Source organism: Coptis chinensis, chromosome 8, assembly GCF_015680905.1.
Source record: "Coptis chinensis isolate HL-2020 chromosome 8, ASM1568090v1, whole genome shotgun sequence".
NCBI lineage: Eukaryota > Viridiplantae > Streptophyta > Magnoliopsida > Ranunculales > Ranunculaceae > Coptis > Coptis chinensis.
In genome coordinates, this window is record NC_141463.1 from 87131418 (window position 1) to 87158081 (window position 26664).

Genomic DNA, 26664 nt, shown 5'->3' on the forward strand with positions numbered 1-26664 from the left:
TGTGGGTTGTTTTTGTTTTGGTCGATGTCGGGAGTTTAGAGAATGAACGTCGGGATTGAAATGTGGGTGTGCTGTTGTAGCTTGAGAGGGCATTAATGGCATCACAAGAAATCCAGGATTATTGTTTGAACTCTTATTGTTTTGTTGTGGTATGGTTGATTGTCGCGAGGGATTGAGTGCTGGAGAGTGGTAAGGTGCTGCCAAAGCTTGGAGGCGTTAATGGCGCCGGTGGAGAGTTTTGAGAAAAACTCGGTTGGGCTGTTTTTGGGTTTAATTGGAGTGTGGGTTTTTTTTTATCTAGACTAGTTTATAGTTGATTGTAGTGTGTGGGGCTGTCGAATGAGGGCTGTCAAAGCTCGGAGAGGAGCATCAATGGCGGTCGGGTTGAGTTTTCGCAGTATGAGGGAATCGGGTTTTGTGGGTATGGGAAGATGGGGTTTTTCTAGGGGATCAAAACCATGGGGTTGAAAGGGGAGCACGAGTGGTGGCTGGCAGTGGCTGGCGGTGGAGAGGAGCTGATGGAGAAGATGACGACTGTTTGGTTCGTGGGTTTGGGCTTTAGGCCAAAGCCTCTTGGGTTGTTTGGTTGGGCCATTTTCATTTTAAGTTTTTGAGCCAGTTCTAATATTGTTTGGGGGTCCAATAATCTATTTTAGTTTTGGGCCGGTTTTGATATTTGTTAGTGGGTTGGGCCATTTTTCTATTTGTTTTGTTTTGGGCCAGTTCTATTTGTTTAGTTTGGGCCAGTTTAATTTAAAGTTTTTGGGCCGAACCACTTAACTGTTTTGGGCCAGTTTCTAATATTGCTTGGGGCCAGTACATAGGACTTAATAGAGATCCAAATGGGTGTTTCAACATTTAGGCTTTTGGGGCCGGGTTCTAAGGTTTGGGCTTGGCCAGTTAGGTCCAAACCATTACCTTAGTCATGAGCCCATGAGCCATGCACATTGACTTTATTCCTGAACCATGGCTATGACCCTGAATTTGTTGAACATGGAAACGACAGTTTGACTTTGACAATGACGTGTTGACTTTGACTTTGACCATTGACCATTGACAGTTGACCGTTGACTATGGAATATTGACTTTTTTTTCCAGTTTTTCACATGTTTAAAAATATGGACAAATGTAGTAATAAAATATTGTCGGATATTGTATAACTTGGTTGGTCATTATCTAATTAAGATTTGACGTGAGTAGTGTGTAAAGCATATAATATATTGGCACGTAACAAGCGGGGAATTTTTGTAAGACTTAGATATATATGTTTTTATGAGTATTAAAATACATACAGACTTAAATTCATGGACTTTAGATTTTTGGGATTTGATTGTGGACTGTGGACTGTTTAATTGTGCTATGTTTTATGTTGTAAATTGTATGGACAAATCAAATGCTAAAATGTTGTGGAAGCTTGTATAATTTGGTTGTCATTATCTAAGAATGATTTGACGATGATATTGTGTATATTTTGACACGTGACGAGATAGAAACTTTAGGAGATATAATATTCCTAAAACGCTATAAAAATGTATGCGATACGTTTGAAGCAATTGTGACATTATATAATATGTTGGGATATATATATTAAATGCAATAGTTTTGGAGAAATAAATGTATAAACCCTCTATTATTTTATCTGTGAGATGCTAGTAGAGTATTTGTAGATATTTCCTACGGGAGTGTGGCGTAGTGCAATAATACATTGGCACGTAAAAGAATGAAAGTGGTTACGAGATATAATTGAGATATTTCTAAATATATTTGGCTTAGTGCAATAATGTATTTGACATGCACGTGATATAGTGAAATGATTATGAGGTATTTATGTATGACACTTGAATAAATTACGTAACGAAAATCCTAGAACCTAGCTACCACAATTTATGTGATTTGCCCTGTGTGGGCGTATGTGATATGATTGGCCCCTGTATAGGGTGCATATATAAGATGTTGATTGACCCATGTGTTGGGCAATCGTAGCCGAATGGTGGCTTGATTATTCCGTTCGCAAAATTAGAACGAGACGCACGATATTTTATGTCGAATAATGGCAGTACTTACATAATGGCTTTCGTGTGAGGGTTACCTGGTGTGCGGCATCCCGCTCAGGGTAGTTATGCACGGAGTGGTTCATTATGTGAGGGGAGGCATGTGGATGTACATGTTCGGCGTTGGGAAGCGATTGTGGTAGCCAGGGAAACTAGGTAAAACATAGATACGACGTGATTTTAGGGACACACAAAGAAAGCCTTAATTAATATAATTATGGTAATATGTTGGTTAATGATATATCTTTAGATAGATGATTGTATATGGTTTTGTAGAAGGGTGGGTCAAACTAATTACTTGTGCAGAGACGACCCACTCTGTAATTGAGCATGGAATGAGGTAAGTATAGAATATGCTTGGCTGGTTATTAGTTTAGTTAGAACCTAAGGCGCCTCGTGGAGGAACTACATGCCTTATTTATTATGCGTATAGTATGTTGTATTAGTTGTTGGAAGTTAAGGCGCCTCGGTGGAAGAACTAACTACCTTATGGATTGTGTATGTATATGTATAAATATATGTTGTATTTTAGAGCTACTCACACCAGCATTTTTATAATGCTGACCTGATTTGCATGTTTGCTTATCGGGTGTGTTCATTAAATGAACATAGTTGATAAGTCTTGACAAGTTTAGTGTTGAAGAAGATTGGTTGCTGCTTGTGGTTTGCGTTAGCGTCGCATTTTAAGATAGGCTTTGTTTTCCTTTGAGGTGATATAGATTTTCAGTTGAGATAAGGTTATTTGCATTTTCATTTGTAAATTTTTGTAATGAAGAGGACTTTTGTTTAAGTTAAAAATTTTATTGGTTTTTAATTATCCGCATCTTTAAACTGTTTATGGGTTTTTGGGAGTTGATATTGCGTCACACCTCGAAGATCGAAAAGTCGAGAACAAATATTGTTTTTCTGTCGAAATTTGGAGTGTGACAACTGGGGAGTATAGGATCGTGTCCGTGGAACCCCAAGATCGAGGACGTGGTACTCGTACGGCTATAAGATGAATCGAGGGATGGAAGGAGAGATGGACGATCCAGAGTGAGGCAACTCAATAAAGGGAAGGAGATTGAGTCAGTGGGACAAAGAGGGGAATGCAACTTAATAAGATAACCCAGGGAGTAGGGAAACCTAGCCGCGGAACCCTAGACCGCGGACGTGGCATAGGTACGGCAAAAAGGGTAGCCATCAAATGGGAGGACAGATGGATGACCCAGATAGGAAGAAGAAGGGGTATAAAAAGAAAAGGATGGGGAGAGAAATAGAGGAGGCCGCACAGTGAAGAGAGGGAGAGAATAAAGTGAGGAAAAGAGAGGAAAAAGAGGGAGAAAAGAGAGAAAGGAGAAGAGAATAGATCTAGAATGAGGGGGAAACTCTTCGGTTCATATTTGTAGGCTTTAGGTTCATACACTTATCTGTGATCTATGGAGATTCCTTTATATGGAAGCAATTTGGCATCAATGCAATTATGAGTTCCAAATTATACTTATTACTAAATTCTGAGGAAGGCATATTCATATAGAATTATGAATCCTAGATATTGCAATGATATTTAAGTTTAACTTCTCATATTATGATTGTGTATATTACAGGAATTAGTGAGTAAACTATACTTTGGGCCTATTAATTAAGTATTTCCTGCTGCAATTTAAGGCTAAAAGAACTAGATTTTGTGATTTTGTGATTTCTTGCACCACACTGTCTTCATGTTTAAGTTGATTTGTAAGTGTCTTCAAATTCGTAAGTTTTTTTTTTTTTTTTAATTAATCCAATCATTACTCTTATTTCCGTGGACTTACTGTAGTAATGAATAAATTTCAAAGTGGAGATTAATAGTATTTGTAACTTTTTGGATGCAGGGGCACCTTTTTGTAGGAAACATGTGAATACGGTATGCCTCTATAGAGTATATATGGGTATATCCTTTTTTAGATATATATATATATATATTTTTTTTTTTTTTTATATATATATATATATATATATATATATATATATATATATATAATAGCAGTCCCTTTTCAAGCTCTCTAAGGATATCTAGGGGATTACTGGCTTCGGGAGAAAAAAAACTGCCCGAGAAAAGTGGCCCTCCAAGTCTCCCACTCAAAATAGAAAGCTAAACCCAAAAAAACCCCGTGATTTAAAAAACCAAACCTTTCTTCTTTTCTCTTCCGCATACCCTAAAAAAATTCCCAATCCTCAAAAACCCCAAAACCTTTTTCATCTCCAAATTAGATCTGTTTTCGAATAATTATCTTTGAATTGAGGCTTTGCTATTAGGAGTTCGTGAATTGAAGATGTGATTATATGCTATCTTATAACATACATACCATACCTACCCACTGAAATGTGAATTGGGATTAGAAATGACTTGAGAATTCCGTGTCCTTATCAAGACGATCAAGTGTGAAAGTAAGTATTTTCTATTTCCTTTTGTTGTGCATTATTTGCTTAATATGTCATTTCTGTACTTGGTAATTTAATTAATTAATTGTGTGTTGAAGCCTGATTCAAGCTTATTTTGAATTGATGCTATTTGGTTAGGAATTCATGAATTGAAAATGCTATGTTATATGCTTCCCCATAACTTACATATGTGAATAGAGATTAGAACTGACTTTGGAAGTAAAACACAATTAGGGTTTGTCCATCATCATTGAAATTGTATCTACGATTAGTTGATTAAGTCGCATTGTAGATCTCAAGTTGTCATGTTAGGCTTTATGTGGTGGTTCTCCTGAATCCCGATGGAGCGGTATATGCCTTTATTTTATTGTAATTGGTTTCTTCTGCTTCATTGATTTTATTCATTGTAATTGGGTGTATGTTAGAACAAAAACCAATTACCTCTATTGTGTGATGTACATTCTAGGAACCAAATCGTGTGGGCAAGTAAAGAGCACACCTCAATGTGGCTCACTTTCTAGATGGGCTCTTGGCCCTCAATTATACAAATATGGTAATTTCCTTTGACCTTTTGGGAACTAGAGTTAACTTAACTGCAACCAAATAATTGCAGACGATCTTAACGAGTCCATTTGAAGGAAGGCAGCAGTGGAGCTCTGGTCTGTTATTGTTTATGATTTGTCTACTTCCTTTCACTGTGTAATATCTTTTTATTATATGTGATTTTTGTATTTCTTAGGTAAATTATTTTGTGTGTTGAATCCTGATTCAAGTTATTTTTGGATTGCGTTGTGTGGTTAGGAATCCGTGAACTAAACATTCTATGCTATATCCTTCCTCATAATTTAGATACCAGATCGGGACTAACCCAATGCATTGTGAATAGAGATTAGAAATCACTTTGGAATTTAAAGTTTAAAGTCCTTATTAGGACTGGTATCACCTCTCTCTATATTAAAGCAGAGTACATCTGAGGTGGATTTGGAGATTCCTACGTGGCAATTTCCCGATATTTGGTTCTGCCACATGGATCGCTTAAAATACTTGAATTGGTTCTGCCACATGGGTTTTTGAGAGTGTTGTATACAACTAAGGAAACTGCTACAGATCCCAATTGTTTTGAATGTATGAAAACAACTTCTAATAGGAAGCTACTTAACGAACAATCAACTACGAAACCTTTCGCCATCTCATATTGGTTAACAACTCATATTCAGGAGAGCTATTGCATGTAATCAATAAATGTGGAGGACCTGTCTTTCAGGAAAACAAAAGTTCCTAGACCTGTGTTGAAACTTGAAACTAGAACTACGAGACTTCTTTGATTTTACGAAATACTTGACACACCACCTCTTATTAGAGATCAACTGATCAGTGTGCCTCACATTTGTTTCCCATTATCAGTTGCAAATGTTTGTTTTGGAGCACATCACTAGATGCGCTTACCAAATCTCATGATCATTCCCTGCGGAACCCACCATGATCATTCACATATACTAGAATTGCCGTTCCTCATATTTTCCATGGTAGAATATAATGAAAAATAATCCTAGTAATATTATATGCACATGGGGAGACGTTTAGAGAACTCAATTGCAAGATAAATTGTAGATCAAGTTTTATTTATGTAACTCAACTACTCAACCCGGTTATGATTACTTTATATTTTGTTTGTTTGTTAATGTAATTTGTCTAGATTAATTATTTTAAAGAAAGTTTCATCTTGATATTATTTTTGGGTACTTTTAATATATTCTAGGGAAGTCTAATCACCGCCAATATCTTATCTATGTATAAATCAATGAAATATGATTTATGCTCAGTATAGACTTTGCCTACAATGTGATTTGTACATTTAGAAGATTTTTTTTTCTTCAGTGATGGGGCTACTACTTTGCTCTTTGAAATGCACAATAAATTCAATCCCAACTCATCTGAAATCAATAGATAATCCATGGGGGAAACCAATAATATCGTAGCGCGCATGTCTAACACAGTATATATAAGCCTCAATCTAGCGTCACATTTTTTGTGTGTAGAGTGGGCACAATGAGGCATCCAACGTCGACCAATGAACCTTGGTAGTATATGGAAGACGTACAAACTTCCACACATGGGAATCTAGGATGCATAACGTAACAATATTTTTAGTCAGTTGGTTATGTATTCTTCTTTTTCGTGTGTAGTTAAACAAATTTAGGGTGAATGTTAGAAGAAAATGTCAAGGCATAATGAAAAATGTACAACCTTTTATATTGTTCCTCGGAGCCTCAAGAACTACAAATGCTTGAGCTCTATACATATGGAAGAATTGCTAAAATGCCTAAACCAATAAACTGATAGGGTTATATACTAAAAGCATTACTTTTGTATTAACTCTAAATTCTTTATATTTTAAATGAGAATCATATGGGCAAATGTTATGCATATTATATATGTTATTAGTTATATGCATGCGTCTAATACTTTATGTTGTAGATGATATGGTGTGTGGTGACACACAGAAGATCATATCATCAGTACCTTATAAAGTATAAGTAAACGTTCACAACCTAGATGGATTTGGACAAACCATTGGTACGGTTGTAGTATAATCTGGTATTAGTCTATCTTGACTATAGGATTACACTAGTACACTTTGTGTGTATTAAACAAGACCAAGTGAGGTTGTTTCTCTTTATACTAACTATATAAGAGAACAAACACCTCTGTTATTATAGATGCTTGTCCTCTTAATCCGGATATAATAACGGGCACTTACGTGCATTGTACATTGCTTTAAATCATCAATGAGTGAGATTCATTTGTGAATCAACAAACTCGATGGATTGGGTAATGACATTGTATGTAAGGTGTGCTGTTGATTATAGAAGGGATCCGTGACCCACATGAAGTTGGGTTGATGATGTCCCCTTGAGGAGCTCATAAAGATTGTCATGTAAGCTCTGCAGGTGGATTTGATCCGAGATGACAATGATGTTGAGTGGTACTACTCAAGGACATAAGAAGTTGATTAATGTAGTTGTCAGTAACTTGACTTAATCAACAGGCTTTCAATATCTTAAACACGGGGAGATCAACAAGCATATAATATGGAGCCCATAAACGTAACATGTAATTTGGGATTAGGGCGGTAGTGCAACAATGGTCTTTAGTGGAATAAGCCATTTGTTGACGGACTTGGGCCGTGTGTTCTGGGCGAAAGTGGGAAGCCCAAGCCCGTCAGGAGGCCCAACCCTAATTTCTCCTCATGGTCCCTGTTGTAGCCTATAAATAGAAACCTCTTTCTCTGGCCGTTTTTTACACAAGAAAAACTAAAGGTTTTACTCAAGAAAAGTAGATCCAAAATCGGTTCCAAATTTTGTGAGTGAGAGAGGCCAAAAGAGAAAGAAGAGGATGGAAGATCGTTGCCCACACAATGTCCATTCTAAAGATAGGAATACAACAGAAGATCAAGAGGTTACTGATTCATAGATCTTGGATTCTCAGAGTTATCTTAGCCGATCTAAAGGTATCAATTTCTAAACCAAATCGTGGACACCCCTTATTTCGCTGCGCGTGGGTGTTCAGCGATTAGTAAATCATTCGGTGCAACCATAACGGTTCCTACATAAACAATGTGTAAGTGTTACAAGGAATAGAGGTAGGGCAGGGAACGGTCGGATACCAGTCGGATATTCCAATATCTGAATCATCCGAATCTTAATCCAAATTTTTTGCAAATATTTCTACGTCACCCATAACCTCAACAAAAACAACATCAGAGAAAACAGAAGAAGTTTCGTTCTTTTTATCTTCTCCAAACACTCTTTGTCAATTCTATATATTTGTTAATTTGTAGACATTAGGAATTGGATCCGCAACATTGAACAACACGCATCCGATAATGTGAACAAAATATTAATAGGAAACAAGGCTGACATGGATGAGAGCAAGAGGGTAACACCAAACTTGGATCAAAATGTCAAATTCCCCAAGAGTTTTCTGAATTGGGCTTGATTGATTTTTTTTAATAGGTTGTGCCAACTTCTAGGGGTCAAGCGCTTGCTGATGAATATGGCATCAAGTTCTTCGAGATGGTAAGTTCATACCAGTATCACATTTCATCCCACTAACCCATTGTCAACATATTGATCCACACGAAACTTGTTTTATGCAGAATGCAAAAACCAACCTGAATGCCGAGCAGGTTTTCTTTTCTATTGCAAGGGACATAAAACAAAGACTTGCAGAAAGTGATTCTAAAGCTAAGGTACACTCTACTCTTTGAACCAATTCGTGGAATGAGGATTAATACCTTAAATAGTGTGTTATGACTCATTTATTCCTGTTTTTTCAGCCCCAGAACATTAAGATTAGTAAACCTGATCCCGGCAAAGGTTTGAGTATAGTTACTGAGAGATCAGCTTGCTGCGGTTCCTAAAGTTGTTCAGTCAATAATGATTGTTCGGGAAATTCAAGAGTGCATACTATAATCTAACTCTTGAGAAAGTCATTTGTGGATGCCAATATGTTTCAGGTGGCTACTTTTGCTCTATTGCTCTATTTGTGTTTGTTAAACCTTTGATGTTGTAATTTATCTTGTAGAGTGAATCCTTGGTATACTTTTAGGTGTGGGGATACAAGTTTCTTTTTATGCTTTGTACTTGTAATTGGCTTACTCTATTGCCATTAAAACAATAAAGCCATTTTTTAGAATAATTTCATATAGCGGCACCACCCCGTTCGTAGGACGGGTTCGAAAACTAGTTTAAAATGAGTTACACAACCCAAATTTATCATCATGACGAAATCACGAGTAATTTCTATCTATATATAAAGCAAGGAAGGAGCTTATACATACTCCCCTCTAACTTGTTACAAAAATCACATTATTATACTTTTATTAACGAAGCAAATTGACTGACATGGCAACGTACTATCATTAGGAGTAAACAATTCCCAAGGAAGTTGCATTCTGATAAATTCGAGCTCATGCCTTCTTATAGAACTCTATTACCGAAATGCCAAAAGTCGAACATATAACTTTATAATCAGCAAATCCAGCTCCAAGTGACAAATCCTTAAACTCCTTCTCAGTCCTCTCTTGTCCTCCTCCAGAAGTGTGAACCATCATAGTGGTATCAAGACCGAATACGTGCTTTGCAGAGACATTAGTCTCAGGGTATACAGGGATAATTGAATCCAGAATAATCATCTTTCCATTGGCGGGCAATGCATTGTAACAGTTTTTCAAAACTTTCAAACAATGTTCATCATTCCAATCATGAAGAACGCTCTGTGATTCATATACACAATACAGATAATTAGTCAAGCCTATATAATTATACACATAAAAGATAATTTGTCAAGCCTATAAGATAGAATTTGTGATGAAACACAAGAGCTTTTAGGGCTTTTAGTTCAATTAGTTGTATATCTCTCTTTTCATGGGAGAAGTTGCAAGTTCGAATCCTACTAAGTGTTAGTTGTGATTTTTTCTTGTGTAATTGTGTGACGGGCCTTTGGCTAGGTAAGCCTCTAGGCTAGAGATAGAGTGCTGCTACGATAAATAGACCAAGGAGTGAAAACAAGTTTTCATAGACAAAGTGGAGGTGGTTTGGTCTACTCAAAATGACACATCAATGAGAGCCTTCGGGCAATGTAAGTAGCCTTCGGACTAGGGTTTTTTATTGTAACCAGTGTGGGTCTTATATATATATATGATGGAAAAGGAGGTTGACGCTAATGTATTTTGGTGGTTTTATACTCACTAGTATGTGGCACGTGCTCATATATGAGAAAGAAAAGAAATGGTGGGGGTAGTGAAGCCGTTATTGTTGACTAAATTTCATAATTACATTTTACCAAATTCTAGAGTATGCAGGTTGTACCTACGCTATCACATCTTGGCCCTCCATCATGCAAGGGGTGAAGGTGTATTGCATGGCAGAGTCTTTAATCAAGGGTGGATTGTACCAGCGCACTCATAAGAGGGTGTACTCTAGAATTGCTATTACATTTTTATCTTAAAAAAATTAGATATTTACTCATCTATCTATGAATTAATGCTGGTTGGAGTTTACCTTTTTTTTAATAGGGGCAAAACAATTTTGAGAAAAAAGTGACCAAGAGATTTAGGGATACATAAAAAGAAAGAGTTATACCCCCCAAGTAGCTGAAATTAGGATTACCCCCCGCCCAATATAACTTGAATTATTGATTCCTCCTCCAAATTGACGGTGAAACACAGTCGACTAATTTTTCCGTCCTTTGACCAGTCAAGGCACATAAAATTACGTACATTTATATCATTTTACTCTCCCATTTTTTTTATTCTGTGGGCCCCACAAAAAACAAATGTTCTCAATGGTTTTAATAAGTTAATAAAAACGAAAAAAGAAAATAATTAGAAAACAAGAAAATTAAAAATAAGTGGGGCTCACAATAGAAAATTAATGTTTTTTTAGTTTTGTGGGGCCACATGAAAATAAAAAGAAAATTTGATTTTTTTTCCTGTGGGCCCCATCATAATGAAAAAATAATAATTTCTCAAAAAAAATATTGGTCCCACAAACACTAAGTCCTCACTTCATTTTTTATTATTTTTTTATTCACTTTAAAAAACAAGAAAACTAAAAAAAAGTGGGGTTCACAGTAGAAAAAAAAAAAAAAAAGTTTTGTGGGGCCAAAAGAAAATAAATTTTTTTTGGTTTTTTTCTTTAAAATTGATTTTTTTTCCTATGGGCCCCATCATAATAAAAAAAATCTCTTAAAAAATATGGGTCCCACAAATACTAATCCTCATTTGTTTTTGTTTTTTTAGTTTTGTGGGACCTACAGAATAATAAAAAAATATATATATGAGAGAGTAAAAGGGAATCACTAATTCAAGTTATAATGGTGGGGGTAATCCTAATTGCAACTATAACCCAAAAAATAGTTTTTCAAAATTGGAGGTAGACGAGGGGTCGCGGATTATTAAAGTAGTAGAGATACATGCATATTGAAATCAATTAATTAGTATTGCAATGTAACTTCCATAGCAAAAACAGTTTTCACCACCACAAACCACCCCGCAAAACCTTCAAATCAGCTACAATGCATAGAAGATTACTTACCTTGAACGCAGTAGAAACAACTAAAAATTGAAATATAGGTTGAGGGGTTGTGTTCCAGGATGAGAGATTTCTCTTTTATCTGAATCGGGTCAAAGGAATGATGAATTTGGGTTGTTTTTTAACCCATAGTTCCTACTTCTTCCCAGTTCCCACATTACATAATGGATTGGATTCATGGACTTTGCCTTGGCTCGTGGTTATGATTTTATGTTTGAGACTCAACTAGCTTGTGTCTTTAAGGAACAAGATGAAGATAGAGGTTTAGGGTGGTCAATGGAGAGCTCCATTACGTGCGCCTAGCCGTGTTATAGGTCCAATTGAAAATATTAGGCTTATGTTGTTTTTCTCTTGCTGTGTTCATGGTTAAGGTTCAAAGAGGCTAAGTTGATTTCTTACAATTGTACTAATTTTCTTAGGTGATCTAAGTTTCTTGTAATGAACTCCATCCCCCCCCCCCATGATCATAAGCATTTTGCTATGTTTAGAAGACCAAAAATCAGGTGCTAACTTCTTAAACAATTGGAGTTTGGCTTTGTAAGTGTAAACCTTACCACAGAATGATCTTTAAGGATTTTTAATGACTTAAAGAGGAATTCATCGTTGTTATGGAGTATGGACTTATGGTACAATGCGGGGATTTTTGTGACTTAAAGATCTTTAAGGATCTTTAAACCTTACCACAAAATGATCTTTAAGGATTTTTTGTGACATAAAGAGAAATTCATCGTTGTTATGGAGTATGGACTTATGGTACAGTGCGGGGGTGGGTGTTTCAAGTGCTTATTGGTGCATCAGTGTTCAACACTCGTATGAGAAACAAGTTGATGGAGCGAGGTGATATTCTTACTTTCAGGAAAATGGAATCTCCTTTTGGAACACCAACGAACATGTCTCCCTCAATGTGCTCTACACCTGCACAACTAGAATTGAAAAGTTTAGATGTATAATAAACGAAGGAATTGAACGACAACATAAATAAAGGAATAGGAACAAAACTAAAGGCTATTTCATGTATGTATGCATTTGGAAAATCGGCAACTTAAAAAGAAAATAAAAACTAAATTGGGCGACATGAATTCTATAGTATCCTCACTGAATCCCTATTATTTTTTTTCTTCAATTCAAAACTTTTATTGACAAACAATTGTTACTCACCCTTCTGCACTTAACAATAAGTTGTGTTTGATAGAGCTGTGGCAAATGCAAATCATGGCAAATAATACTATTCACACATTTGCCACTATTTACCACTTTTGATATGATTTCTAACCTGTGGCAAATGTTTTTGAGTTTTACCACAATTAGTGATTTGTTATGATTTTGATGGCAAAATTTACTCGGGAGGGGGGGGGAGCTATGTAAATTTTTCCATAGCAAATTATACACAAATTTGCCACAAACTATTTGTTATCATGTAATCAAACAACAACAAATCTAGATTTGCCACAAACTATTTGCAATTGCCACTTTGATTACCATAACAAATTTGTCATTGGCAAATGGTGACAAAATTTGTGTTTGCCATAGCTCTTATCAAACACAGCCTAAAAATAAGACCCGTCATTATTTAACAGTGAAAAAAATTTATAATGACAAAAAAAAATGAAAAAAATAAAAAATGGGATTACTTCACCTAGATATGTTGGTGCATCTTTTATCACATGAGGCAAGTCAAAGTTAATGCCTTTAACTAACGGATGCTTTTCAACAATCATGTTGATTGTGGCACCAGTTCCGCCACCAACATCAACCACAGTTTTCAAGCCCTCAAATCCTTTGTAAATCTGAAGAATCATCTTCATTACTAATTTTGAGTGAACCGACATTCCTGTGTTGAACAACTTGCTCGTTATAGGATCTCTTCCGATGTAATCAAATAATGTCATTCCATGACATATGTTGAAAGGGCTCCCACCATCAACGACTGCATCCTTCAAGTAGTACCTATAAAGTTGTAGATAGCTGGGTCAGCCTATCTCTACACTATACAAGGGTTTTGAGGAACCCACTCTCCACTATCGAGTAGGCAAATTGAAATCTCTTATATTTGCTCAATTTATAAACACCTCCCTCACATAAATTAGAAACCCCCCCCCCCACCTTTATTAATAATTTAGAAGAACCCTCCTAATGTAACTTAAATTATATAATTATTCTCCATTTTCTCCCGGAATTTAGAACAAGCCCTCTTTTATTAATAATTTAGAAAAAAAACCCTAATGTCACTTAAATAACATAATTATCCCTTATATTAAATTAGATGTGCCTCCCCTATGTAATTACAATTAGAATCCAAAAAAACCATGCTAATTATCAATCTCGAATGACGGGTTTCAAGACTTCAGGAAAAAAAGAAACCTCGATACGTAACACGGTTTGCATACTTGTATTTCTTATAAACACGATAAAATAGGGATATAATTCTTAGAAACCCTATTCCAATTCTGTTGTTGTTATGAAAGCTATGTGCAAAAAAAAAAAAAAAAAAAAAAAAAAAAAAAAAAAAAATTTCGAAGTCTTTTTAAGTCAACGTGATTCAATTACCATTACCATGTATGGGCAATACCATGTAATAGCTAGAAACTTTGTGGAGTGTATGGGCAATACCAGGAGCAATCTAGTCGTTTGTAAGGTGTAGATCTAGAGGACATTGATGTAGCTAGTGGAGCATATTGATTTGAAAGTGGAGCATATTTACCAGCTTTGAATAAAAACTTGACTCATAGTCGTGAGAGCCAAAGGAGCCAAAGAGACACCATCTTCATTCCTAATGAAAAATTTACAAACAGGTGCAAGCCCATATAATCTCTCAACCCTTCCGTCATCTAAATTGCGAAGGCTGCATTTTAGCACTTTGTGACTAGCAAGTAAACGTAGCATACGGTCGAGCATAATAGGTGCATTTGTGTTATTGGTATAAATTCGAGAAGCTATATCAGAAGGGGTGATATAATCACCATGACCAAATTTGGCAATGATCTCAAATACATCAAGCTCTATAGCTGCTTTCAGTACCATGGGCAAGTTTGCTGCATTACATAATTGCATGGCATATAAGCATGCTTCTTCTTCTTCTTCTGGTGTAAGGTAGCTAAAGTTTTGAATTGAACTCATTTTTCTTGGTTTTGGTGTGAAGTTATTATTTGTGAAGAACTGGTTGAATGCTGTAATGGAAAATGGACATGGCACATTGGGTTTAAATAGAAAATCCATATTAAAAAAATTGGTTGTTACAGTTAGAGCCACATCATCGAACATAAAAAAAACAGTTACAGTCACTTTCTTATTTTTCGAGAATATGCAGTTAGTTAGAGCCACCTAAACACAATTGATGTCTACAAGTTTTGCTTTATTGGGATGTTATATGTTTTCAGATATAACTAGAAGTGGGTATATATTTAAGTGATGGCTGGGTTTCCAACCACCGAATTTAACCCTATTCATTAAAAATCCCTAAAATGAAACTTATCATTAGCTAATGATTGACGAGATTTAACGGTACAAAATATATAATAACTTAAAAGCAAGAAAGAACAATCTTACTCTGCAACAACATTACATAGAACAATCATGTAACGACACATATTCATCCAACACCCATCAACCAATCACAAGACACACTATCCAAATCTGTCAACTACTAAACAAAGTCAATAGATAGCATTTGTTTAATTGCATTTATAAAAAAACGCTATCCCAAAAATAGCCATTGTGTTTGCCAAATATAACGCAATCCTTTACTTGTATGTTTTTTATTTCAATTGCGTTTAGCGCTTGCACGCTGTCCCCAGATCCTAATAAACGCCATCTCGACTTCATACATATGACAAAATCAGCAGAGTATATAAGTTATTTAGAACCCATCAACTTATTAACTTTGGGGGAAACAGAAAATTGAAAGCCCTAAAAACAAAATATGAGAAAGGAACTCCAATGGTTGATGGGATTAGAAGTCGGAACCACCATCAAATCGAGCTGGTATTCAAGTACATCTTCTTTTCTTCTAAATTATTGACTGTAAGTGAGTAATTTAAGGAGAAAAATGCTTTTTTGATGGAATTAGGAGTTGGGGATTGTGTTATTACTGAGTTTACTTTGGTATTTGTTATAAAGGTTGGTTTTTTATGGGTAAACTTGGTTGGGGAGAATAATCTAGGTGTTGATATTGTTGCCCATTTGTTGTGTTAAACTTGAAATATTGGTGTTTGGTGCCCTTCGTCTCAACTTTGAATTCTCGATTCGTTCTTCTCTATTTTTTTTTTTTTTTTATTGTTCTTCAATCTTCACTTCTTCGTTCTTTAGTTATCTTCTTTTCTTCTTTCGGTTCTTTGTTCTTCACTTCTTCTCCAATCCCTACACTCTCTTCTTGCAGTTCTTCTCCTCTTTTTTTCTTTTAACAAATCCACTCAAAGTTGATTGATAGCTATTGTTGGTGGAAGTAGTACTTGGTTTGCTTTTGAGTGATGTATTTTGGGAGGCGGCAAAAAGGAAGATGTGTAAACTATAAAGAGAATCTAGTTGAGGTCCCCCGTCTTTTTTACAACTATATTGCACCATTTCTATAAACTCACAATTTAAAAAAATAAATAAATTAATAATAGAATAAGCTATTGTGATCTAGTGTCTCTGGCTTTTGCTAATACTGTTGTAGTGTTGTCATACCTTTGGATGTTGAATGAGAAATTGCCAATTTTAGTACATGTGCTATTGAGGAGTGTTCAATCACTTCAATGCCCATATTTAAAGTCAAGAAATGAGAACGCATTTGATATTTGATACGGTAAGATTGTATTTCGAACGTAGAACTATTTGGTGATTTATATTTCGTATTAAATAATATAATGACTTGATTACCTTCAAATTTTGGGTTATATGATGTGTTGTTTAATGGTTGATTATGGGTGCAGTCGGGTGCGTATAGGTTGTCGAAAGAGGGATTAGTGTTTCTTCAATTTCCTCTTGCTTCTGGGGTCAGGCAATATGATTGGAGCAGAAAGCATGTGAGCTTTGTTTATGTTGAATGTCACACACTCACACATATTTTATGTAGATCTACTTTGGTGCATGTTGGAGGTTTGGAAATTATTTTGTTGAAGGGTTACTTGGTTTCTATGATGTAAAATTATGTTAAGGTTCAACGGAAATGGTAACACCAATAAGAGAAAAACTAGCTATCTAGTGATAGTTGGAGACTTGGAAGGAATAAGCATAAAAGATTGAAAGCAATGTGGATTTAAGCTAACGAGTAATTGTTTGACGGCATGTGCTTGTTATAAGTACACATTGGTTGTCTTCTTCTTCAAACTTCGATATATAGGACAAGGCACCGCAATGATAACTGGATATTAGCAACACACAATATTTTCACTTACCAACACTTGTTTACCGTTGCATACTTAGTAACACTTTTTAAGCGTTGGATAGTGATTTAAGCGAGACTGTTTGAGATATTAGAAAGGGAGGGGGTCTATTTCTGGTGGTTATACGGATGTGTTGTGAGTTAGATTGTGCAACTTCCTGTTTTGATTTTGAGTTTTGGGACTTATGTACTGTATGAAGATCAGGGAACTTCATTTCAATATAAGCAACTGCTTGCTTCCTCTTTGATTTATATGTCAATTGCAGTTTCAATAAAGCAGATCAACACGCTGAGTGGCTAAGAGCATGTACGTACCATCACCCGAGGATCCAACTAATATCTTCTTGAGGTAGTAAGAATCACCACTTCTTGACCACTTTTGTTTTTTAGAGTTCCCTCAAAGTTTTATTAACTTAACTTAATCTTATTGCATGGATTATGTTAGTATTGATACGTCCCTGGTTCCCTTACCTGCTTTATATACCTTTCTATCTACATTAATTCATTTATTCTTCTATGAATTTTTCATGTCGGGACATATATATTTAGTATTGGAGTAGAGTTTTGGTGTATGTTAAATATATTGTGGAGACATCACTTGAGTATCATGCAAAGTGTTTAAGAGTCGGCGAACATAGAAGACTATAAAACACATCATTAATTTCTTAGACTATGTTGCTATACTTTGCTCAATTCTCTATTACAAAGATGGTATAGTACTTGGGTCAAATATCAGTATACCTCAAATGAATATATCACTGGATTTATATGTAAATCTTGGATGACGTCACATGTTAACTTATCATGAATCTAGTTCGTTGATTTGGTTGCTATGTTTATTATTTTTGTAGAAAGATTGTGAATCAAACGTTCGGAAATTGGAGTTCGTACTATACTCATGTGAACTCATCAAAGTGAAGAGGGAAATCTTGGTTCATGTTTTATTTGTTAACTGACCAAGTGTTGAAATTCCATGTGTTCATATACATGCAGATCATGGCTCACCTCAATCGATGACATTAAGACTACAAAACCACCAATTAATGATGACAAAGAAGAATTTGATATGTTCGTCATCATCTCATTGTTTTTGTTCAAGCTTAAATTTAATTTCTTGCTTAATTGAATACAAGTTTCTTTTTTATTTCTTCTTACAATATGCATTATTTTCATGTTGCAGCTTGAGATCGCTGCCATCGGTTCTTATCGATGAAGATCGACGTAAAGATCAGGGGCGAGTGTAATCGATCTTTTTAATTACTGTTTGCTTATTTAATTATGTATGGTGGTTTTTATATATATTTGATTTACGTAAATCAATTATTTTTATACAGGTTCGATCAATTCTTGTGGTATTACATGAAGAAGAAAGGCTTAAATATGGCAAAGAAATATCTTGAAGTAGACACTGATCTTCCTGCGTAGGAAGTTCGGAACCCATATCCATTAATTTGATAAGTTAATGATCTTAGAGAAGAAGGCAGATCATTGATTGGATCAACAAGGAATATATATGATGTTGTATGATTCTATCACCTTTTTCCCATAAAAGGGGTTCCTTCACTGTATAGTTACTTGTTAGACTACTTTGTTTTTTTCCAATACTGTAATTTTTTGGTGCTAGATGTACTTCGGAACATGTTATTTTTCCTTTTTTTCCTTCCCATGTGCGTAGTCAATTGTGCTACATTGCTACATTATTTCCCGCTCAATTCTAAAGTCTTTTAATTGGGACCTTAGGAGGGTTTTACCAGGTTTTCAGGTCTTTTTTTCTTAAGTAAAATGATTTATCTACATTGGTTTATGGCAAAGAAAGAGGAAGTCTATGCACTCACCTGTGGATGCCTTCACATTTTGTGAGCTTAAACAACGGTTCTCAAGGGCAAATTGAAACTGCAGTGTGATCCTGTGTTGGAACTCCGAAAAGTATTGCTTGGGTGAGATTAAGCCTCGGTAGGGGCCCATCCAATACTACTTAGCTTTGCCTTTAGGCAATTTATCAGATGTACAGTTTTCAACCGACTCTAGCAAGAGACTTCACTGCCACATGTTTACACCAAAGGGCTGCCCCTCTAGGTCGCACGGTTAGTAAACTAACATTTTGTCTCAAGGCAAAAAGATGTGTGCTAATGCTATGGATTCACATGCATGCATATGGGATATTGTCAATCTAACTAAATAAACTACTCTAATTTTTCACTTCTTTAGGTGCTGAAGCTTCTATTTGAGAAAGTTCTTACTAGAACCAATGTTGGTGATAGTGTGTCCAAAAGTCTAGGGCTTGCCTATGTTTGCCAGCGGAATATGCAAAATCAGATTTCCCGATTTTTCCCAGGGTGCAAACTCAGTGACCATCAAATGTTTAGATGAAAACCGAAAGTTGTGGACGTTCGGCTATACAACCTCCCGAAGTTCCTATTATTGTTCTTATAGTTGAAAAGTTTGACAGGTGCCACACACTCCCCCTTTAATTTCTTACACTTGTAGGATTTGGAATGGATTGTTACTAAATTTCAGAAACTTATCATCAATTTATCCTTTTTTTCTCCTTGTTGTCCAGCCCTTTCGACTTTTGTTATAGTTGTTAAACAGGAATTCATGTATTCATTTTCTTAAAAATTCTTTTATTTAATTGTTCTCAAATGGGTTAAAGACGAGTAACGTGGCTAGTATTGACTTGCGACCATAAAGTTTGCATATGATTTTCACTTCTTTACATTAATTTTATGCATTTATGTGTTTCCTCAAGTATAATGAGATTGTGTGATACAATGGATCCATAAGCTCAAAATGGAGGAGCGCTCAAATAATTGAGAGGTTGATGGTTCGAATCCATCTGGATCCAATTCCTTTTACATTTACTAATTTAATAATTTTAATATACTTTTGAATTTTTTTATTTTATATTAACAAAAACAATAGAACTTTCCTAACGTTATAGAAGTTTAATAGCGTGAAAGAAACGTTATTGTTTGAGACAAAAACGCTATGGAATCTATTGCATTTTTAACAAACGCTATAAAAAAAACGTTATCATTTTAATAGCGTTTATGGACTCAAACGCTATAATTTTGATAGAGTTATGGACACAAATGCTATCTTAAAAAGCATAGCATGGTCATAGATAGCGTTTTTAAAAATGTTATCAAGTACATTTGATAGCGTTTTTTGAGTGCTATCTATAGCCTTTTGTGCAGTAGTGCTCTAAGTATAGATCCTACGTCCTATGCTTCTAGATGCTCTACCAGCAGAAGACATTTCACGCAGCCAATGCAACCAACCTACATACCCTGAGTATACATACGCAACCAAACTACGCCCTATATACGTCTCCCCATGCAGAATGTCGCCAGTCGAAGCCTAGGATGTTCCCATCTCCTATAGGCATAACAGTATGGCTCCATCACCTACCATCTTTGTGCAACAGCACCACTACCTCACCAACTGCAATCATCACACTCTTCTACAATTAATCACCGCATTCACTCTTCCACGCCACCAACTACAACAATCATGCTTCTCCACCAACTGCATAATTTCAGCCATACCTTCAACCATGACTCATCTCCTATTGTCATCATGACTCACACCATACTCCACTTCTATAAAAACCAACCCTAAAATATTAGAACTACGTTGGTTTGATTCCGAATACATAGACATCTTCCTCCAAGAAGAATAGTAAATACCAAACACCCAAAAGCTTCTCCGATAATCAGTACTTAGTTTATTCTTAATATCATTTAGTGTAATATTGAGGTGGGTCCTAAATAGATTTATTTTGGTATTTACAGCTGCTAGCTAAGTTTGCCAAGTTAAAATGTAAAAGTCAACTTACATTGTGTGGCGGTGCAATAGAACGTGCACCTCCTGTTCAAGCTAGCCCTGCGATATGCATGCTTTGGTTAATAGACCCATGGTCGTGGTCTATCATTGAACTGCATATCCTCTTACAGGCTGGGCTCCAATAATATTTTATACTTTCTTGGCTACATTATGCACAACTATCTAGAATATTGGCCTCCATTTTATCCATATGGATTGGAAAAAAAAATGAAAAAAAAAGAAAAAAGATACACGACTTGACTCTTTTAATTAGGGACCATGCACCCATTGCAAGCGCTTGTCGCTTCAAATACAAGCATGACCACGTGCAAGCTATTTTACATGATATGGTTGGGCAATCAGGTGTACAGGTGAAGAAAGAGGATCATGTTAACATTTTTACACCTTTTTTTTTTTTTTTTTTTTTTTGAAAACCTTCATACATTATATTAAAATAGGTAAAATATCCCTAGGACAGTACAAATAAAACTGTTTAGGACAAAATCAATATATTTTATCCACCTAATTGCTGACCTGTTTGTGTGACTGAAGTTTTAGTTGCTTTACTCGCAAGGAAAAAATTTATTTGTTTATGGAATTCTTGTTCCCTCTATTTTTGTTTTTGGTTGCCTTTTTGCATTTTATGAGTTTGGATGTCATTGACGAATATGGAAGGAAAGTTCTTCATGTTTTGCATCTAGTGCACTCTCTTTACAGAGATTTCAAACATATATTCTTTGACTTTTGTTTTTCTGTTCGTTGTTTTTTGTTGGTAAATTTTGATAATAGGTGGTGGTTTTTTTAATGGATATGTGGTAGCACAGGGACAATTTTGGGTTTGCATTTCTGAACTGTTTCTTGGTGGAAAAATGGTTATGTACCAAATTAGAATTGCAGTACTATGTGTGGTATTATTACTATTGCAATACATAGTAATAATACCATTGTTTGTGTACCAAATTAGAATGAGAATGTCTAGGAGATAGAGAAGTAGAGGTAGACTAGTGTTGCATATGTAGAAAAACTAGCTAGAATGGAAATGAAGAAGAAAAGAGGAATTGGGAAAAAAAGATGCTAACAGATAAACAATTCTTATTTGTTATCCGTAGCTTCAGAATTTCTTTGAGATTGTTTGATTAACTCAGATACATAGTAAGGATTATTACATCTTGTCCTGATCAAGCGACTGGCTCGAACTTTTGAAGTGAAGATGTCAAAATCAAATTTGTTCATTTGTATGGTTGGTCTCTTTTTCCCATTCCTCTCCTTTTCTTCTATCAATTTCAGTTTGTGCTTGGTGATGAGTACACCTACTTCTGTTAGGGAATAACGATACCAATAGATCCCCACTACACAGATAACTTGTAATATGAACACACTACAACTCCAGACAAATTCTAAATTTCTACTACAACCAACCTAGCATGCCCAACTCTCTAAACAACTATTAACAACAAATAATAATGCAAAGAAAATATAAAGCATACCACAATACAAAGATGTACCGTGGTTCGGCCAATGATGCCTAATTCCACAAGAGCTAATCCTTTCATAACGTGGGAAGGAAGATTACAATCACTCCTCTCAAGTCTCTCCACCTTACTAGATCACTCCTATCTCTTTACAGGCTTTTCTCTCTGCAAAGGTTATCTCTCAATTTTGATCTCTCTCAAAATTGGGTTTCAATTCAAGACTTCTTGTATTAGGTTTTCTAAAATCTTGTTTTCTGTTTTTATACTAAAAACAAATTTCGCAGTTACTGTAGCAAAATAGAAACTGCAAATATAGGCATGGGCACGGGCGTGCTCTCGGCAAGGCCAATTCGAGCGCACACGCCCTCAAACCTCATCCCACGAACAGTAACAAGGGTGCGGGCACACTTTTGGGCTAGCCCAATCTGAGCGGGCGCGCGCTCAGACCTCATCACTTCTTTCTCATCCTCATGTGAGGGATAACTCCAATAATCTCCCCTTCCCGAAAAGTGAGGGGGGATACCTCCATGCAATTTCCAAATCAACAGGAGGAGAGTGCTACCATTCCGGCGGTAGCACAACAAACATCAAACTTATCTTTTGGTAAGACTTTGGTCATCATATCCTACCCGTTCTTGTCTGTATGGATCTTCTTAGTACACAAATGCTTGTCTTTGAGTACTTCTCTAATCCAATGATAACGCACATGTATGTGCTTGGATCTAGAATGAAAACTTAGATTCTTGCTCAAATGGATGGTGCTCTAACTATCACATAGAACTACAAACTGTTTCTACTTTAGCCCTAGTTCATTGAAGAACCTCTTCATCCATAGCATCTCTTTACAACACTCAGTGGCTGCAATATACTCGGCTTCTATAGTGGAGAGGGCAACACACTTTTGCAACTTAGATTGCCAAGAAACTGCTCCCCCTGCAAAAGTAAATAGATAACCGGAGGTGGACTTCATCGAGTCAACATCACCTGCCATGTCTACATCAAAGTAGTCTTCAAGTAAGGGCTTACTTCCACCAAAACACAAACACGCTTTGGAAGTGCCCTTGAGATATCTCAATATCCACTTAACACCTTTCCAATGCTCCTTACCTGGATTTGACAGAAATCGACTTACAACACCAATAGCAAAAGCAATATCCGGTCTTGTACACACCATTGCATACATCAAGCTGCCCACTGCGGATGTATAAGGAATCTTTTCCATTTCATTCTTCTCATGTTCACCCTTTAGACACATACCTTTTGTCATGCAGAACTGGCCACCAATCGAACAACTAACTAGCTTCGCTTGATCCATGTTGAATCTCTTCAACACCTTCTCAATGTAGCTTTCTTGAGAAAGCCACAACTTTCCACTCTTTCTGTCACGAGCAATCCGCATCCCAAGTATGTGCTTTGCTTTACCTAAATCCTTTATCTCAAAGGACTTACTCAAGTCTTTCTTTAGCTTGGATATCTTGTTGATGTTCGGGCCAACTATCAACATATCATCCACATACAACAAGAGCACTATGAAATTCCCAACTGGAAATTTCTGAACAAACACACAATGATCGGAAGCAGACTTCTTGTATCTTTGCTTCACCATAAAGGAATTAAACTTTATATACCACTGTCTCGGTGCTTGCTTCAACCCATACAAACTCTTTATCAGCTTGCATACTAGGTGCTCCTTGCCTTTAACCTCAAACCCCTTTGGATGGTCCATGTAGACATCTTCTTCAAGGTCTCCATGAAGAAAAGTTGTTTTGACATCTAGTTGCTCAACCTCTAGGTTCATACTTGCGGACATACCCAATAACACCCTGATAGAAATCATCTTAACTACAGGAGAGAAAATTTCATCAAAGTCGATACCTTTCCTTTGACCGAATCCTTTCACAACAAGGTGAGCTTTGTGCCTTGGGTGTGGATTATTCTCCTCATGCTTGACTTTGTAGATCCACCTATTTTTGAAAATTTTCCTTCCTTTCGGTTTCTCAACTAACTCATAAGTGTGATTCTTATGCAAATAATCTATCTCATCATGTATGGCCTTCAACCACTTCTCTTTGTCTGTACCTTCAAGAGCCTCTTGATAGTACATAGGTTTTCCACCATCAGATAGTAAAATATACGTATGTGGTGGATACCTGGTTGAAGTTTGTCTCTCTTTGTCTGACCTCCTTACCCCATCTGCTTGTGGCTCAGAAGGATGCACTTCTGCTTGCTCAGGTGGTGGTTCATGCACTTTATATGCATCTTCTATATCAATAAGTTATATCACGTCATGAGCAATAGGATCATCATCATGAGCTTCAAACCCATGGTTTTCTGCATTTTCAATGCCTTCTGCACGTTCCACAATAGGAACTTCTGGTTCTGAATCAACAAGATCATTAGTGAAAGCTTGTAGCTTCTCACCCTCCTCAAAGTCTGTTATGGTTTGGTCTTCCAAGAACATAACATCTCGACTTCGGATTACCTTCTTGTTAATCGGATCATAGAGTTTGTAGCCAAACTTCTCATCCCCATAACCCAAAAAAATGCACTGCTTGGCTTTGTCATCAAGCTTGGATCTCTCATCTTTGGGAATATGAACAAATGCCTTGCACCCAAATACCCCCAAGTATCCATAATCAACATCTCTGCCTGACCATACTCTCTCTGGATAATCACTATTCAGAGGCTTCGAAGGCGATAGGTTGATCACATGCACGGTTGTGCGCATTAACAAGTTTATGATGTGTAACAATTTGACTATTATGAAAAAATTTATATAATCCAATTCTCTTTGCTGCATGATGCAAGTACATGAAAAGCTGCATAAAAAATTAAATGAGAACATTGTTAAATTAACAAAAGAGTTTTTCTTTGTTACAAAATTTAAAAGTTTGAAATCATGTAAGAATCAAACATAACCAAACTGTGAAAAAGGAACTTCAAATACCTAAACAGATGCAGTAGGTTCATTGGTAGATTTAGGTGGTGCGTTAACAACAGAAACATCAAATGCACTTGTAGGTGGTGCCTTATCCATGGCTGATAATCAAACATTGATAAGGGAACTTATTATTTTACATCAACGAACGTTCTATCCTCACATCCTTATGGGAAAATTGAATGAGAACCAAACTCCAATTCTTTCAATTATTATATCCCATGTGATTAAAATTAAAATCACTTGGAGTGGAAGCATGTTATTAATTCCTATGGATCTATGTATATATAAAGAGGGTACAATTACTGCTATCAAATCGATTAACCAATTATGAAGTTTTGTTTTAACCATATTATACTATCTTGCGTAGATATGTTTTCTCCAGACTCTTACAATTACCACTAAGCTATAGCTAGGTGACCTATTGGCCATGTTGATAACCTTTTTCTTCTTTTGCTTACTTACAGTGACCTCCATATATTAGTATGCGCGCACCTTAGGGATTGAAAGGGAATTGAAGTGTTTATGCATACTAATTTTCCTATCCTTCTCCAAATATTTAATTACAAACTCATTTATACTCTTAAACATCCCAAATATGCCATATTCACCAAGATGATTTTGCAATCCCGCATACAGGGGACTTCCCAAAAACTAATCCAATCAATTCAGAACTCAACAAATTTTTAAGCAAAGTAAAATACAGGTAAAATCGTCCATTGTTATTATTCTTTATATTGTAATCTGAACGTTAGTGCAGAGGGGATGTGATTCATTGGTTTGCCACTACCTCTAATCTATCATATTGTATCGTTTCTTCCAAATAAAGAAATGGTTCAAACATGTGTTCTATCCAAAGGGTGGAGAAACGCGTTTGGTCTTTGTCCCTCCTTTCATTTCGATCACGACTTATATCTATCCAAGGAAGAACGCAATTTCTTTAAATTTTTCGAGTTAGTACTATTTCGACGACATGGCTTGGATATACAAAAAATTTCTCTTTCCCTGGGATACAAACCCAGGTCTGGTGATAGGCATAGGGTCAATTCGTGGATCATCTATGCGTTAAGACATAATGTTCAAGTTCTTCATATAAGTAATGATGACATAACTATTGAGTGGACTCCTCATATATTCACTTGTGAATCCTTAAGAGAATTCAAACTGCATAACGAACACCTAAAATTTCCAACTTTGATTTCTTTAAAATAAAGGAATAACACAACATATATTAATAACCATTAGGGTGCAATTGTTATTAAAAAGGAACAAAGAGAGTACCTATTATCTCCACTGTTTGAAGAAGGTTACTAAAGCTGAAGAAGAATTGACTGGAGACATGCATTGAAATTTCTACTACCCATTTTATCATGTAGCTTTATGGCTAGTTTAGTTCCAGTAGAACTCTATGTCTCTATATATTTAATTTTACAAAGGTAAAAAAAACGAATTGGAGGTACAGTTGACATAATTTTATCAATATTTTATTTTTCTAATGAATCTGTTGACTACTGAA

At 35.9% G+C, this 26664-nt stretch overlaps 2 protein-coding genes across 2 annotated transcripts; one reads left to right on the plus strand and one right to left on the minus strand.

The window, feature by feature from the left end:
* The first annotated feature begins 458 nt into the window (after window positions 1-458).
* On the plus strand, window positions 459-9058 carry LOC147483900 (ras-related protein RABE1a-like). Its single transcript, XM_086579672.1, has 5 exons — window positions 459-549; window positions 8296-8393; window positions 8471-8533; window positions 8614-8706; window positions 8794-9058. Exons 1-5 carry the CDS (start codon window positions 459-461, stop codon window positions 8875-8877), a joined length of 429 nt encoding a protein of 142 aa, XP_086435798.1. The 3' UTR covers window positions 8878-9058.
* A 111-nt stretch (window positions 9059-9169) lies between these two features.
* LOC147483901 (caffeic acid 3-O-methyltransferase-like) lies at window positions 9170-14707 on the minus strand. Its single transcript, XM_086578005.1, has 4 exons — window positions 14253-14707; window positions 13188-13498; window positions 12402-12466; window positions 9170-9732 (listed from the first exon to the last, which is right to left on the minus strand). The coding sequence occupies exons 1-4, from the start codon at window positions 14666-14668 to the stop codon at window positions 9427-9429; spliced, it is 1098 nt and encodes a 365-aa protein (XP_086434131.1). The 5' UTR covers window positions 14669-14707; the 3' UTR covers window positions 9170-9426.
* Between the last annotated feature and the right edge of the window lie 11957 nt (window positions 14708-26664).